This window comes from Lissotriton helveticus, chromosome 3_1 (genome assembly GCF_964261635.1).
Source record: "Lissotriton helveticus chromosome 3_1, aLisHel1.1, whole genome shotgun sequence".
In the NCBI taxonomy this organism is placed as follows: domain Eukaryota; kingdom Metazoa; phylum Chordata; class Amphibia; order Caudata; family Salamandridae; genus Lissotriton; species Lissotriton helveticus.
The window spans coordinates 168,171,571-168,189,301 of record NC_136061.1 but is presented as its reverse complement, the minus strand read 5'-3'; the positions used below and the strand labels follow the sequence as shown (position 1 = coordinate 168,189,301).

At 48.1% G+C, this 17,731-nt stretch overlaps 1 protein-coding gene across 7 annotated transcripts in view; it reads right to left on the bottom strand.

Moving 5' to 3' along the window:
* TSPOAP1 (TSPO associated protein 1) overlaps window positions 1–17,731 on the bottom strand; it is a 3,238,928-nt gene that overhangs the window by 2,223,791 nt on the left and 997,406 nt on the right. For all 7 annotated transcript variants that reach the window (XR_013608584.1, XR_013608585.1, XM_078679480.1 and 4 more), the window contains exon 6: window positions 10,866–11,138. Coding sequence is in view for 5 of the 7 variants with exons in the window: in XM_078679480.1 (XP_078535606.1) it covers window positions 10,866–11,138 (273 nt within the window). In the remaining 2 variants the exon portion in view is untranslated. The remainder of the gene's footprint in view (window positions 1–10,865; window positions 11,139–17,731) is intronic.

Genomic DNA, 17,731 nt, shown 5'->3' with positions numbered 1-17,731 from the left:
CAAAACGCCTCGGCATGACTGATCCTCGACGTACCACGCCTCGGCCACATCACCCCAACCTGAGAAACCTGCTCCCCGTCAACAAGAGGATATCCTTCAAGCTCCTCACTCATGCACACAAGGCACTCCACAAGACCGGCCCAGCCTACCTCAACAGACGGCTCTCCTTCTACATCCCCAACTGCCAGCTACACTCTGCCGACCTCTCACTCGCCACCGTCCTGTGCTTCCGAAGAACAACCACCGGTGGGAGATCCTTCTCCCACCTCGCCGCCAAGACATGGAACACCCTCCCACTGAGCCTACGGCGGACCCAAGATCTGCTGAGCTTCAGGAGGATACTCAAGACCGGGCTGTTCGATCAGTAGCGCCCCCCCCCCAAAGCTCCTTGAGACCCTCGCGGGTATGTAGTGCGCTTTACAAATGATTGATTGATTTATTGATTGTTTTCTGAGTGAGCCTTGCCTGGAGAAACCAGCTGTAGTTGGCTGCCGACAGGATTGCTGCTGGTAACCCTGACGATGTTGGGGCTGAAAGGATTGATAAGTTTGGGTGCGCATGAAGGTGCCTCTAATACCCTAAAATCTACGTCCATGCACCCCGAAAGGGCACTTTAAGATATTGTAGGGTGCCTAATGCTTTGCTGTGTCTGTATCCTTTTTTATGGCAAGTAGAGCTTTGTCTATATGTTTACCAAATAGACTTTCTCCATCGTAAGCCATGTCCAATATTTTTGATTGCACCTCTGGAAGAAAGGAGGTTGCTCTAAGCCATCATTGGCGTCTTATAAGAGCTGCACCGGCTAGTTGTCGAAAACCAGTTGTAGCTATGTCCATAGCACAGTCTATAATTTAGTCCGCTGTGTGCTCTCATTCAGCCAGTATCTTAAGAAATTCCTGTTTATTTTCATCCGGTATAACATCTATCATGGCTCTGATGTCGGACCACATCTGACGATCATAGCGTCCCAGAATAGCAAATGCATTATCAGCCCTAACAGAGATAGCAGACATGGATGAAATCCAAACGGCACCCTTCCTTGTCCGGTGGAGACGTGATGGGGGTGGAAGGATTTTTTGATCTTCTCTGAGCCGCTTGGGAGATCACCTAATCTGGTTTGGGATGGCCCGTTAAGCATGCGGGGGAATCCTCAGGCGCCCTGCATTTTTTATCTAATCTTGGCAGTACCGGCACCACAGTGGCCGGTGATTTCATTATATTAAGCTCTGCTTGCGAGATGTGGTCTATAATGGGTTTAGATCCTACAGATTTCCTTGATTGTTCTTTAAAGTCATAAAGGAAACTATTTGATTGCTTGATTGTTGTGGGTAGATAGGATCTTGACATAGCCCTGTCCATTAAATTATGAAAATCTCCAATATCCTATGGAGGAGAGTCAGAAGGACGACAAGGAGGAGGAGACGGTGTGGGCAAAATATATGTATATAAAATAGACAGATGCACTCTGATATATCTCATATGTGTTGAGAGTGAAAAAAGGTTGGTGGTGCAGGTGGGTAAATCCTCCTGAGTGTAAGGATCACGCTTTTGGAATCAAGATATATGTATCGCATTCATCGATAAGTAGAGGAGGATCATGGATTTCACCCTCTTTAGGCTCTTCTTCAGAAGAGGTTGGATCCACTCTCGGAGGAACAGGGATGATGGGACGTGTCGTCATTCTAGGAGTAGCAGGCGGAAGCAGTGTTGGTGTAAGTGGTGTTACAGGTGGTGCCGATGGAGGCAGTGGCACAGTTGTGTGTTCCTCCTAGGGCAGGAACCTTTTCTTGTAGTCTGTGAGCATTGTCCGTATGTCTTGAATTAAAGAAGAAGGAAATTGAGCAAGTTCTTGCTTTGGTCGATCAACATAATATCCAATATGATGATATTGAGCAGGAGCAACCGGATAGTGTTGTTAGTACTGCTCCTTGTCATAACAGTCCTCATCCTCCTCCTGACACTTGAAATTGAATTCAGAAGCACCATGAGCAGTCCCAAAGGGACCATCATCATCCGTTTCTTCTGTGTGTAGAAGGTAACTTGGAAGGTGAAATCTTGCCTTGTGAATGAAAACCAGGCCGCAGCGATGTTCTGGACGATCTGGATGGTGTGGATTGCATTTGCTTCGATTTCGTCAGTGGAATAGAAGTCGACGATGGTATCATCAGCGACCCTGATTTTCTTGTCGACGGAAAAATCGTCGTAGATGTAGTCGTAGAAGCAGTCAACGGGTGGGCTCGTCGACGGTGCGGCTGTTGACGGTGGAGCCTTCATCGACGGTGGAGCATTCGTCGGCGGTGGAGCATTTGTCGGCGTGGAGCTTACGTTGACAGTGGAACAGTCATCAATGGTGTAACCGTAGTCGGCGGTGAAGAAAACAAGTTACTTACCTGTAACTTTGGTTCCCCAGTATTGGTAACTTTCATAGATTCCCATGCTTTGTATCATTCCCCGTCGTCGGAATGGGAGCCTGGGTAGTATAAAAAAGACCATAGAAACAAAAGAGAAACCTAGGCCTAGGCCTCATCTCATTTTGTATCCTATCACCCTCTTTTTGCAAAAAGAGACCAAACTTTTGCCAGGACCAATCAGAGCAGTCCTACCCCCTAGAACCTTCCTGAGAGAGCTCAGAGCCTCAGATTTTCGTAGCCGTTGTGCAAACCGCCACTATCTCTGTAAAAAGACTGAGCTTTCCCAGGGGAGGAGGGAGGGCGCATGGGAATCTATGAAAGTTACCAATACTGGGGAACCAAAGTTACAGGTAAGTAACTTGTTTTCTTGCCCCAGTATTGGAACTTTCATAGATTCCCATGCTTTGTATCAGAGTAGCTAGCAGTAAATTACCAAGAACAGATTTTGTAAATACATGGCATCACATAATCATATCAGTAATACATATAGCATAAGAAAACTAACAAAATGTGCTCACCAGGATGGAGGGATTGTAGGGAAAGCTCACCTCTCAATGAAAAAGATTCCGCAGGACTGCCTGACCAACAGCCGCGTCGTCTCGTCCTGCAGACTCCAGGCAGTAGTGTTTCGTGAAGGTATGAGTACTGCTCCACGTTGCTGCCCTGCATATGTCCTTAATGGCGACTCCCGAGAAGAGAGCCACCGACGATGCCACAGACCTAGTGGAATGTGCACGGACCCTATTGTCCAGTGGCTTTCCCGCGTCCTGATGACAGAATTGAATCGCACTGGAGATCCAGCGGGAAATGCCACTCTTTGCCAAAGGAAAGCCCTTCCGTGGAGCGCTGTAGGACACAAACAACTGGGTTGACTTCCGAAAGGGGCGTGTGCGCTCCAAATAAAATTTTAAGCATCTCTGAACGTCCAAAGAATGGAGCGTGCGTTCCGCAGGCGTAGAAGGGTTTGGAAAGAAAGATTTCAAAATCAAAGGTTCATTCAAGTGGAACTCAGATGGCACCTTAGGGATAAACTTGGGATTGGTGCGAAGAATAAGACCCTCTCTTTTAAATTGCAGGAATGGATGCACAATTGAGAGAGCTTGAAGCTCACTCACTCTCCTCGCTGTTGTTAGAGCCAAGAGGAGGGCAAGTTTCCAAGACAGGAACTTTAAGTCAGCTTTGTGAACAGGTTCAAATAGAGCTCTCATGAGCTGAGCCAGAACAAGGTTGAGCTGCCAAACTGGTGGAGGTGGACAAACTGGCGGATACGTCCTGAACAAGCCCTTTAAGAATTGTTTGACGATCCTAGAAGACCATAAGGAAGGACCTGAAGAACTGCGCCTAAACCTTGATAAGGCCGCCAGATGCACCTTAATTGATGAATGTGCCAAACCAGACTTGGCCAGAGATAGTAAATACGGCAACAATTGATGAGGTTGGGACTTGTAAGGATGGAGACCTTGACCCTGACACCACAAGCAGAATCGCTTCCATTTTGCTTTGTAAGTCTTATTGGTACTTGGTGCTCTGGCCCGAGACAAAACCTCTCTGCATTCCTGGGAGAGTGTTAGATGACTGAACTCTCTGTGCTCAGGAGCCACGCCTTCAAGTGGAGCGATGTCGGATCCGGATGGTATACCTGTCCCTGACTCCTGGACAACAGGGACGGAATGGGTTGCAAGCGAATTGGAGGAGCTTGGGAGAGCCTCAGAAGCTCTGTGTACCAGAATTGTCTGGGCCACGCCGGAGCAATTAGAATCATTTTGCAGGGCTCTGCCTTCATCTTCCTGAGAACGCGGGGAATGAGGGGGATCGGTGGAAAAGCGTAAAAGAATGCGCTGTACCAAGCCATCGAAAGAGCGTTCCCCAGGGACCCCTGATGTATGTAGTTGAGCTTATATAGCGCATAGCTACCCGCAGTGGGTTTCCCGGCGCTTGCTTAGGGAACCCATCCTGGTATTCCCCTGTGAGATATCAGGGTATCCACAAGGTGAAAGTCAGGCATCCCGCCGCGAGGGGCCGTTGTGGAGATTAAGCAAGCTATTGCCCAGAGTCGCAGAGTGTGAACCCGTGAGTCGAGGAGGCACCGGGGCGAGAATTATCGAGTCCGTGGAATTTTTAGCCCAAGACCCGCCGAGGCGGGGAATTGAACCCTGGTCCAGGACCGATCTCAGCTTCCGGGTCTGCTGCCCTAACCCCTGAGCCACACTTCTCCACATGGTGATGGTGAACTCTGCTTGCGTAAAACCGGCATTTGGCGTTCTCCGGAGAAGCAAAGAGGTCGATGGCTGGCGTCCCCCAAACCGAGAACACCCTGTTCAGAATGGATTGATTCAACTCCCACTCGTGGGTCACTTCCGTCTGTCGACTCAAGGCATCCGCCCTGACATTGAGTGTTCCTGCTAGGTGTTCGGCTCGCAGAGTGATGTTGCGTAGAATCGCAAAATCCCAGATCCGTTGAGCCTCCGTGGACAGAGTCTGCGATCTGGTACCTCCTTGTTTGTTGACGTAATGCATGGCCGTCGTATTGTCCGTCCGGACCAGCACTGTATGGGTGCGAACTCTGGGAAGGAAAGCCTGCAAAGCCAACCGAATGGCCGTCAGCTCCAGGAAATTGATATGGCATTGGCGCTGTTCCGGACTCCAATGGCCACTGACTTGAAGCTCTCGGAGCACTGCCCCCCAGCCTTCCAATGAGGCGTCCGTGGTCATGATCATGGGCGAAGGAGAAATCCTGAATGTCAGCCCTTGCGCGATGTTTTCCTTTAGAAGCCACCATTCGCACGCCTTCCGCATTGGCGATGTAACCAGCACCTTGTCGTCGAACGACCCCTCTGCCTGGCGCCATTGCTTGTCTAGTTCTTCCTGCAGAGGACGCATGCGCAGCCTGCAATGCGGTACCAATGGTATGCAGGATGACATCGACCCGAGAAGGGACTTGTATTGGCGTACCGAAAGGCATTTCTTGTGGCAGAGTTGTCGAGCTGATAGCATCAACTTCTGTTGGCGGTCCTCCGAGGGGCGAGCCGTACATTGCGTGGTGTCCAAGACAGCCCCCAGGAACCTGGCTGTTCTGGAGGGCAGCAGGACTGACTTGCGTTGGTTCAGATGAAGGCCCAGGCAACGGAACAGATGGATGCAAGTTGACACTGCTTGAGAAGTTCCCTCGAAAGATGGTGCTTTGACGAGCCAGTCGTCCAAGTAAGGGAAAACTTCTAGAGATTGTTTTCAAAGAAAAGCTGCTACCGGTGCCAACACCTTGGTGAACACCCTTGGCGCCGATCGAAGGCCGAAAGGAAGCACCTTGAATTGAAAACGGCTCTTTCCCACTGTGAAGCGTAGGTATTGTCTGTGAGCTGGATGTATCGGAATATGGAAATACGCATCTTCTAAATCCAGCGACGCCAAGTAGTCACCTGGATTCAAGAGAGGGAGAATTTCCTGGAGAGTGACCATCCTGAAAGAGAGCTTGACGAGAAAGGTGTTGAGCTCCCGAAGGTCTAGAATGGGACGCCAAGTGTCTATCGTCTTCCGCACGAGGAAGAACCTGGAATAGAAACCCCGGCCCCTCTGAGACAGAGGCACCGGTTCTATCGCTCCCTTGAGGAACAATTGATGGGCTTCGAGGTGTAGTAGTCCCAGATGTCCCGTGCGGATGGCGGCCGGAGCTCTTGTCGGAGGAAGATCTTTGAATTCCAACACATGGCCACTCTTTACAATCTTGAGGACCCACTGGTCCGATGTTATTGATTGCCAGCTGCTCAGACAAAGAGATATCCTGCCCCCCACTGATGTGATCGGGAGGGGAGGAACAGCAGGTAGAACCGGGAGGCCGCTATTGCCGCTTCGTGTTATCACGGCCCTGCCGGGTCTGACGGCCCCGCGGCGGATGGCGGGAGAAGGACGCTGATTGTCCCTGTCGCTGATTAGAATACTGGGGCTTATAGGACTGAGAAGGCTGCGAGGAATACCTCTGCTGGTTTCCTCTGTACGATGAAAATCCCCTGCCTCGTGCGCCCCTAAAGGGGACTTTACGGTAGGTGAGTGACCCCAAGGACTTCGCCGTCTCCGTGTCCTTCTTGATATTCTGCAGGGCATCGTCTACATGCTTACCAAAAAGCATCTCCCCATCAAATGGCAGATCCAGGATTCTATTTTGGACCTCCTGACGAAACCAGGTGGCTCTTAACCAACCCTGCCGACGTAGCACTGCGGAGCCTGCCAATGCCCGAAAAGCCGTGGAAGCAATGTCCATTGCACAGTCGAAAACTTCAGCAGAAGATTTCTCCCCTTCCATAAGCACCTTCTTGGCTTCCTCCTTTGTGGGCTCTGGTAACTGTTCCACGAAGTGTTCCATGTCGCACCACATCTGGTGGTCGTATCGGCCAAGGATGGCAAGCGCATTTGACGCTCTAACAAGCAAGCTGGCCATGGATGAAAACCGTTTCCCAACGTTATCAAGACGCCGACCGTCCTTGTCCGGAGGCGTGGTCAACGGTGTGGACGGATTCTTAGACTTGGTTTGGGCCGCCTGAGAGATCACCGAATCAGGCCTTGGCTGACCAAGAAGGCAAGCCGGACTGCCGTCCGGAGCCTTATACTTCTTTTCCAGCCTGGGGAGAACCGGAATAACCGTGGCAGGATTCTGCATAATTTTCATTCCTTCCTCCCATACATGTTCGATGATGGGAATGGATTTGACCGATCTCTTAGATTGCTCCTTAAAGTCATAAAGGAAACATTCCGATTCCTCCCTCGTCACCGGCAGTCCAAACCTCTTCGCTGCCCTTTCCATCAGGTTATGAAAACCCCCTATATCCAATGGGGGTGAAATAGTCATGTCCCGACCAGCAGCATCTGGATCAACCTGCCCACTGTCCCCTTGATCCACGTCTGGGTCTTGTGATGGATCAATCAAGGGATTCAACTGTATAACCTCCTCGTCCGAAGAGGTATCCTGCTGGACAGCATGTACTGGGTCGGGATCCGGTGTACGGACTCGGGCCATTGTCGCTGGTGGTGGCGAGAGGGGCACCACTGGTAACGCATGAGGGTCAATAGCCGGTTGAACCTGAGACTGCACCTGAGGTGGTGGTTGCGCAGGCTGTCCCAAAGGATCCGATGGGAACCGTTTGCGATAATCCTGTAGCATCATTTGTAGATCTGTAATAAGTGATGAGGGCATGGCTACCATACCCTGCCCCACATCTTGTCCCACACGAGGAGGGCCTTGCTCTTCCGAAACATATGGATGGAACTGTGAGTCACGAGAATGATCGTAATACTCCTCCGTGTCCGTCTCCTGCATCTTGACATTCAAGTCAGAGGGACTATAGGCCACTCCATAATTATCATCCTCCTCCTCGTCAGATTCGTCATCGAGAAGCATTGTTGGTAGTTGCGAAGAAACTCGTCGCGGAGATGTCATCTCCGGCGTTATCTTCATCTTCGGAATGGGTAAACGCATTTTTTGACCCGTCGCCGGTCTCGTCGACGGTGTCGTCGTCGCCGGTGCCGCAGACGTCGACGGCGTTGTCAAGGCGATCGATGCCGGTACCACCGTCTTCGTCGACACAATCCTCGTCGTCGACATCGTCGACGGTTTCGTGGACGAACTCGTCATCAACATTACCGTAGACGTTGTCGTCGTCGTCGACGTAGTCTTCGTCGTCGTCGAAGCCGTCGACAGCACCTTACTTGCCGTCGTCGACGTGGAAGACGTCAGCGTCGACGAACTCGGAACCCTGAGAGCCGACGAAATCGTCGTCGTGGAGATCGCTGCCGTCGACGAGCTCGTCGACGGAGCCAGGGAAACAGCGGGAACTTTACTTGAAGGAACCGTCGTCGACGTATCTGGTGTTTTCGTCGTCGACGACCGCTGTTTTTTCTCCGGTATCAATCCTGAAGTGACAGAAGAGTGTTTGTCACTAGATTTGCTCTTTTTAGACGGAGGAGAAGGGAGAACAACCTCCTTTTTGTCCTTCAAGGCTGTAACCATTCCTGCAGCCTGTCCCTGCCTCTCCTTTTCACTTCCGTGAGGAGATTGAAGGGGACCAGCCCTCTCAGACCTGTCAGAGATCTTGTGAGGGGCCTGAAGAGGAGGCTCAGAAGTAGAAGCACCAGGGGGAGACCTACCCCTCTACCTGGATCTGTGAGAGGAAGCAAAAGAAATGGAATCCTCCTCCTCCGATGATAGCTCCTTCCGAGTCTTCATCTTCTGAAGCCAGGTTAACAGGCGACCTTCTCTGTCACGAAGAGTCTTGTTCGAGAAGGTTCTGCAGATCTTGCAATCTGTGGCCTTGTGGTCAGTATATAAGCAATAAATACAATTGTCATGCTTATCTTCCACAAAAAGTAGTTTTTTCCCCACAAGAGGCACAGGGCCTGAATAAGGCCTTTTTCTCCTTGTCAGACATGTCGAATTTTCCAGTAAAGTTGAAGAATAAGTAGAGAAATTGAGAAAAACTGAGGAGACTCCCTAGCACAACGTGCGGTAGAAAAATCTGAGGCTCTGAGCTCTCTCAGGAAGGTTCTAGAGGGTAGGACTGCTCTGATTGGTCCTGGCAAAAGTTTGGTCTCTTTTTACAAAAACAGGGTGATAGGATACACAATGAGATGAGGCCTAGGCCTAGGTTTCTCTTTTGTTTCTATGGTCTTTTTTATACTACCGAGGCTCCCATTCCGAAGACGGGGAATGATACAAAGCATGGGAATCTATGAAAGTTCCAATACTGGGGCAAGATGGCCTCTCCACTGCAGGCGTACAAAATGGCAGCCTCGACGCTGAGGCCTTTGTCTACGGTAAGGATAACGTCAACGATATCGGTGCATTGATGCTCGCCGTCAACATCGTAGGAGCCGTCAACGGTCTCAACGACAAGAGGATCGTCATCGTTGGTGTTGCTGAAGAGACTGGCGTCAACGGTGAAACTTGCGCTGACTAGGATCTTTGGCTGGATTTATGCTTGGAAAGATCACATTTTTCCTCAGAAGTCCCAGAGTGATGAGGAATGACTAGCTCTGAGGAGACTTTAGGTTCTTTCTCCTTTTAACGAGCTTCTTTGGTCAGATGAGAGGTTTTCTGGTGTTTCTTGACCTTTTCAGGCTGACTTCCAGGCAACCTGAGCCTCTTATGGGATTTAAAGGAAGTGCTGCTCTCCTCATCAGAAGACGCTCCTTGAGTCTTCTTTAGCCACAACAAAAGTCTGCCTTCTCCATCTCCGAGACTTTTAGATGAAAAGGTATAGCAGATTTTACATTGCTTTACCTCATGATTATGATAAAGGCAATATATACAATCCTTGTGGGCATCATCAATCTAGCCCTTTTCTTCCCACAGGGTTTACAAGGGTGAAATAGTCATTTCCTATCAGACATTGTCCAGAAAGCAAAAGAAGACGTATCTGAGAAAATGTTTAAGAACTTAGCAGAGCTCAGGGAGTCTCCCTTCATACATGATGTGTGGTGAAAATCTGAGGGACTTGGGGAAGGTTCTAGAGAGTGCTGGTTATTGATTGTTTTTTTGTGCCTCCATGATAGGCTATGACGTTTTTTAATCACTGCTTTATTTATATTACGAGGGACTCCTACTTTAACGACGGGGAATGATTCAAGCATGTGAATCTATGAAAGATACCCCAATACTGGATAAGCAAAGTGACACAAACATAAATCAAACGCATTTCTGCTTGTAACTTTTCCTTCAGCGCGCCTTTTCTTTGTGCAGCTTATATTGAATAAATATGGACAGATATTGCAACCAGGGTCATACTTAACACTACTCCTATTTTCGTTATTCATTTCTCAAATGTATCTTAAAAAAGCGGGAAATCTTCATATTGTCAATACCCCCATGTTTACCATGGGCCGACAGTCAGATGGTGGCAATTTTAGAATACATTTATCACAGAAACAAACTCATGAATAAAACTGTATGGGGGGAGTATGCCAGAGAGGATAGTAGTCTGAATGCTAAATGAGACACAATACTTATCTGATCTGATCCAAAATGTGAATGGCACTTTATTTAAGCAAAGTCTGAAGGCCCAAAACGACTCCATTTGTTTTTGGTGAAGACCAGAGTTATGGTAGGCAGCTAATTCCCACAATGAAAACACTGGAGAAAACCAAATCACACACATGGAAACAAAAAACCCAAAGCAGGCATACCACAAAACCAGGCGAGGAAAAGTTTTCAAAAGCAGCCAATGAGACACTGTTGGAGCATCAACATTAAAATATGTTATAGGCATCTATGATTTCTAATATTCCACTACTATTAATTCTCAGAGAGAAAGCCACCCCTTCCTTCCTCTGTGGAAACATTCCTGCGTTTAGGAATAATTTTCCAAGCAGAGGCAGTTCAACATAAAAAAACAAAGAGAAGAGGTTCATAGTTCAATGTTCAATGTAAAAATAACTGAAACATTGCAGGCCGCAGTTGTCACTTTTTACCTGTTCATTCTTCCCGGAAGATGTTGTTTCTGATAATACAGCGGCTTCTTTTTCAACGGGTCCAGAGAGCACTGAAGTCTCTATGTGTACACCACCAGTGGCTCCCATGGAAATGATCGTAGATGAAGATGATCCACGAGCTCCAACTTGAGATAAATGAAGAGACTCTTTCAGATACTTTATTGCAATTTGTCTCTGCAAACGAAGCACTTCCTTCTGTGATTCCCGCAGAAGACGATCAAAGTCACTCAGATTCAGCCAGTTGGAACATTCCTGAATTTATTTCAAATAAAAATGATATTATCAGTTCAGATAGCTCTACTGCTGATCCCAAAGACACTCAATCTTTTTCGTTATCCCATCTGTTTATTTTCAGTCTCACCAAAATTTTAAGAAAATTATTTGAAATGGTCACTTATCTATAAAGAGTGTTTCTAGGCAGTTACTTTCATCCTTAGATTGCCAAAAGCCTTGTAGGAGAAACTTTTTATATACAGGTCACAACTCTGTATATAAATCAAACATATAAAGAGAAATTTTTCAATCTGTCATACAACCTCTCAATTCACTAACCAGTACAACTACGTATATTGTTCAGGACAATTGTTTTCGTTGGAAGTCATAAGTGGTCAACCAATGATTTTTTTGAGTGCTCCAAAATTTGAGGAATCCAAAGTTACAGGTCCTATGCTATTGGGATATGGGGTCCCTCAGCCAAAAAAGTGGCAAAATTCATCATTGAGACCTGGTCCTCGTCAGGTGGGGGGTGCAATACCTGCTGGACATCCTTTCTAAACTCAATCTTTGGATCGCCAAATATCATTGATTGACCACTCATGACCTTCAATCAAAACACCTATCCGTACCATCATACATAGTTGTACTTACTAAAACTAATTGGAACCAGTTTCTAAAACAAGCATTGAGAATGTCTATAGGTTTGGGTTTGGCCATCTATGCACACAGTCACAGTGCTCTTACATGATCAATGTACCTATGAGACTCAAGCAACAAGTAATAAATTTTGTTCCTAAAATCACAGGAGGCAGAATAACAAGTACCATGGAACGCAACAATGTGTTCCTATTGGTCCATAGTGGTTTTCTGATCACTCTAAATGGCCGCCACTGCTGCTGGATTCAGACCTGTCCCTTCGCCTCTTCTGCATCCCGCCCTCACATGACCTCGGCTCCATGCTGACAGTCACGTTGATAAAGGGCATACACCATCCCTGCCGGCATCTGAAGAAAGCCTTTTTAACATACACCATTAGGTGCTCCGACCTCTCCAGTCAAGCAGACGCAGGGGTAAGTGACAATGCCTCACACCACGCTAGCAACGTTAGCACACACCTAACCAAGTGGGTCGTTCCATTCCACTTCACCATACCTTACGGTGACCTTATCTTATATACTCACGCTTGCAGACTTTACGCCGCACCATTGACGCAGGATTCTGCTCTGATCTTAGGGTGCACAAATTTCACAATTGTAGGCTAAGATGATATACCTACCCTTTTCAATAGGGATGTTTCACTGTGTGTTTTATTTGTTAACTCTATGTGTATGTTACACTTTCTACGATTACTCCTTACTAATGTCACTCATCTATACACCCAGGGATGTGTGACACAATGCATGACAGGTGCTTTGCATTGCGCTCCAAGCATGTTTTTTGTTTTACAAATGCTCATGAAAAGTGTTGTTGACTCCCTGTTGGCTACCTAGGGTATGTATGTTTAATGGTGAATATCTTCCCCCTCTCTTTCAGGCTGGATTATAGGACAACCGCATTTGGTTAACCCTCTACTAGGTACTTTTTACAAATTACGACTGCGTGTGAAAATAATTTGTTGATCATTTGATACCAGCACTCAAACTCCCAACCCTGAGAAAAGATGAGATGCTCCCTTTTAACTTCTCTTTCGGTCCTGATGAAATGCCAAGGATCTCTCCTGGACCACTGAGGGGTGAACATGTGGACCTACATGAACCACACTACTTGCACTCGTCACTGAATTGTATCTCCTCATCATTAGGAGCTAACAATTTATACATTGCTTTTATCCTTAGCAGGGGGACCCCGGAATAAATAGTTTTTTGGTTTAGGTACTCCTATGATATTTTTAACTAACTAGTCACGTCTCACAAACCCACACTCACCATCACGATTTGTGAATAAAATATCTCCTCTGAAGAGTCTTCTCGCAAGGCCCGTGGGATATTGCAGCACCAACCCCATGAGGAGCAAACGCCCAATGATGAAGCATGACACCCTTACCGGCGTGTGAGGGCACTACGTCCTAAATAGGAAGCCGCCTCCCATGAACCATTTATCCACCAGAAAACACACTCTATTAGGAACGGTTACCCTACTGTTATTTGCATATCTTCATTATTAGTCATAAGTACTGAACAAAATAGCAAGCTTACCCTTAAGAACAGTAGGAAATACATCTCGCCGAGAATCGTGGCCCACTAGGGCACCTGCTCTGGAATCTGTGTGGAGGCAAAGTCTTGAAGAAATATGTACAGAACTCCAGTAGCTGCCTGATATATGGCAGCACTGGAATGTTCCTAAATAATTCTGCAGAAGCAGCTACAGATTTGTTGAATAGACTGGAGGCTGCCAGACTAAGACTTGCTGGAATTGCTGTAACACAACAAAATAGAGGAAACAATCAAGATGAACTGTTTAAAAGTGGCTAGTCCTGTATGTACTGGCTATAGTTTACAAAAAGGTGGTCAGACTGCTTAATTTGTTTGGCTTTATTAAGATAAATCTTAAAATTCTCAATGCTCCGAAAAGTAAAGAAGGATTGTGTAAGAAAATTGGAAGGGAAATAGCCTGGTTGACATGAAAATCAGATACAACTTTAGGGAAAACATGGATGTGTTTTCATCACAAACTTATCTTTGTGGAAAACTGTATACGGTTACCATATAGTTTAAAAAAAGACTATATACGGGCTGAATTTAAATAATTCCACAGGCGAAAGTTATAGTAACTAGAACGTCAGTCTTCCGGGAAATATGCTATATAGTAGTCATATGGATAGGCTAAAATGGGGACACATCAATTTTAAAAGGACCACATTAAGATCCCAAGGAGGACAGGGTGTCCTTAAGAAAGGAAAAATGTCATCAAGGAAATCTTTTAACACTGATTTTGGTAAATAGATGTTTGAGAAGGACTTTTATATAAACGTTATACATACCTTTATTGATGAAAACCACTGGCCAGCCTTTGCTAAATCAAAATGGTATGGAAGTAATCCTTAGTCTTGTTACCTGTTTGGATGAATGTTTTTCAGACACAGTAAATGAAGAACCTCTTCTATCCAAAAGAATAAGATGTTACTGTGACTTGATACCTTGCTTCTTTCAAAATGTTCATTCAAACTTGTGGAAGATTTACATGCCCACATTGCAAGAAGTCAGGAGCCAAGCTCCCAAGTTCAAAGATTGAAGTTGGGATACAGGATCTGGCCCCTTAACTTGAACAGGAGATCAGGCCTGGACAGCACTCTCTACTGTGGTCATTTCAATAGGTGTCATAGGTGGGAGTGCCACCACTGGAGCAATCACTGTGGGGCAACGAGAACCATCCTACCTCTGTCTCTCCTTAGTTTTCTAATTATGGATTGAGTGGGTTTGGAGGAAATTTGTATACAAGCACCTTCAACCAATGGAGGAAAAGAGCAGCCCCCAGTTTGCCTAGTTGGTAATATCTGCGTAATATGTGAATTTCTTGATCTTTCCATTTGTGAATAATTTTATTTCTGGAAATCCCCATTTGCAAATGGGAGCTTTGAGAATCCCCTATCGTATTTTGGGCACCAGTAAGGCAGACTACTCTTATGCACGTTGCATTCTTCACGGAAACCTGGACCAACACCAACTCCGGCCCGACATCACCACAGCAATCCCTGCCAGCTACAAAATCCAGAGAAACGACCTCCCACTCCTCCCGGGAGGAGGAATCGCCATCACGCACAGGACCCCCCTCCGACTCTTCACATCCAGCACGAGTGACCCCCCACTCCAACATGGAACACCTCCACTTCCGGATCCAGACCAGCCCCAGCACCACGCTATGTTGCACCCTCATCTACAGACCGCCAGGACCCCGCGCCCAGCCCGCAACCAACATCGCTGAGTTCGCCACACCCTACGCCATCACCTCCACGGACTATATCCTGCTCGGGGACCTGAACTTCCACCTCGAAAACAGCCAAGACCCGAATCGACCACACTCCTTGAGAACCTCGCCATCCTAGGACTGAAACAGCTCACACCCACAGAGCAGGCCACACCCTCGACCCCATCTTTGCAGGAGGATCAAACATCAGCTTCAGCCACACTACCCAGCCCCTCTGGACGGACCACCATTGCGTCCATTTCACTTTCGACACCACCACCGCACCCAAGCCGGCCCCACGCCAGCCGCGACAGAACTGGAGTAAGTTCACTAAGGATCACCTGAACTCCGCCCTCCTCCAAGACCGCGACTGACACCAACTCCGCAGCCAGGGAATTCCACCGCTGGGACTCTGGCTGCGCCGACAAGCTGGCACCTCTCCGCGGCAGCAACAATCAACGCCCTCTGAGGGCCCCCTGGTTCAGCACCGAACTTCAAGAAGTCAGACACGCTTGCAGACGCCCGGAGAAAACCTGGAGGAGCCAGAAGACCACGGAATCACGGAACAACCACAAGAGCACCCTGAAGGACTACCACCAGCGTATAAGGGACACCAAAAGGACCTTCATCAGGGACAAAATCAAGACCAACTCATCCAACGTCAAGGAACTTAACAACGTCATTCAACAGTTTGCAAAACCCACCTGCGAAGCCACTGACATCACACCCTCCCAGGAACTCTGCGACAAACTCAGCTCCTATTTCCATCTGAAGATCAAGGCCATTTACGACAAATTCAGCGAGCCAGCAGAAAACAGCACCACATCACCCACCACAGCTGAGAAACCGCTCCTCACCTCCTGGGCACCCGCGTCCATCGAACTCATCTCCTCAACCATGAAGACGACCCACTCAGGAGCCCCAACGGACCCCTGCTCCCCTCACATCTTCCACAGGGCCACCGTAGACATCGCACCCAAACTAGGATGAAGAATCAACTCCTCCGTCTTACCTGGCATCTTCCCAGAAGACTGGAAGCATGCAGAGGTGAAAGCCCTCCTCAAGAAACCAACGACCGACCCAACTGACCTGAAGAACTACCGGCCCATCTCTCTCCAGCCCTTCGCAGCCAAAGTAACCAAAAGACTCGTGAACGCCCAGCTGACCGCCTTCATCGAAGAAAACTCCATCCTAGACACATCCCAGTCTAACGACCGCCCTCCTCGCTGCCACCGACGACATCCGCATGCTGCTAGACCAGGGACACACCGCAGCCCTCATCCTCCTGAACATCTATGCAACCTTCGACACCATCTCACACCAACAGCTAGCCGCCAGACTCCACAACGCAGGATTACAGGGATCCGCCCTCGACAAGATCCAATCCTTCCTCTCCGGCAGAACCCAGAGGATCAGACTTCCCCTCTTCCTCTCCGACCCCACTGACATCATCTGCGGAGTACCTCAGGGATCTTCACTAAGTCCGACGCTCTTTAACAGCTACATGTCCCCCATCGCCGCCATCGTCGGACAGCACGGGCTCAGCATCGTATCCTACGCCGATGACACACAACTCATCCTCTCCCTCACCAAGAACACGGAAATCACCACACTCAGCTTCCAGGAAGGAATGAGAAACGTATCCGCCTGGATGAAGGACAGCTGCCTAAAGCTCAACTCCGAGAAGACCGAGGTCCTCATCCTAGGACACTGCACCTCCGCCTGGGACAACACCTGGTGGCCCTCCGCCCTCGGGAGCCCACCCACCCTGACAGACCACGCTCGGAATCTTGGCATTATCCTCGACTCCTCCCTCTCCATGAACCGCCAGATCAACGCTGTCGCATCCACCAGCTTCAACTGCCTCCGCAAGACCTTCAAATGGATCCCAGCCAACTGCAGAAAGACCGTCACCCACGCACTCATAACCAGCAGACTAGGCCGGAATCAACAAAACTCTTCTATACAAACTCCAAACCATCCAGAACGCCACAGCCAGGCTCATTCTAGGACACCATGACACGAACATATGACCCAACACAGTCGAAGCCTCCACTGGCTCCCGTCGAGAAGAGGATCACCTTCAAACTCCTCAGCCACTCCTACAAATCCCTCAACAACATCGGACCCAAATACCTCAACGACGAGTATGTTTCCACGTACCGAAGAGGAACTTCCGCTCCGCTGACCTCGCCCTGGCAGAGGTCACCTGCATCCGCATCCCCACCACCCCCCAGCGCCTTGAGACCGTCGCGGATGAGAAGCGCGCTCTATAAACCACTGATTGATTGATTGATTGATTGATTGAACTGTACAACCTAAAACGGCTAATCTCGGATGAAAAAAACCATTGACAAAATAATGGAGACGTGCTGGTCATTGTTAACACCTCCAGGCGCAGATCAAGTTTGAGATATTACAGAGATCTGGGAGTCTTTCACAATTAACATCAATAAAAAATTTCAAACCAATTAAGAGATCATAAAACTCTAAGAACCGGAGGGGGGCCATGGTACACGCCAAAAATACGGGCAATAAAAAGGAGTCTGAAAAAACAACTAAGGTTAATTCGAACCAAGGGTCCCCAACCGTCTCAATAGACTCTCATAATCATAGAAAAAAAGAAAAAGGAACTAAACCGCAATATAGGTGGCCAAGCGAACACATAGGGAAACATTTTAGATCAACATGCTCCACCCAAGCAAGCAGAGAAGCTCAAAACAGTT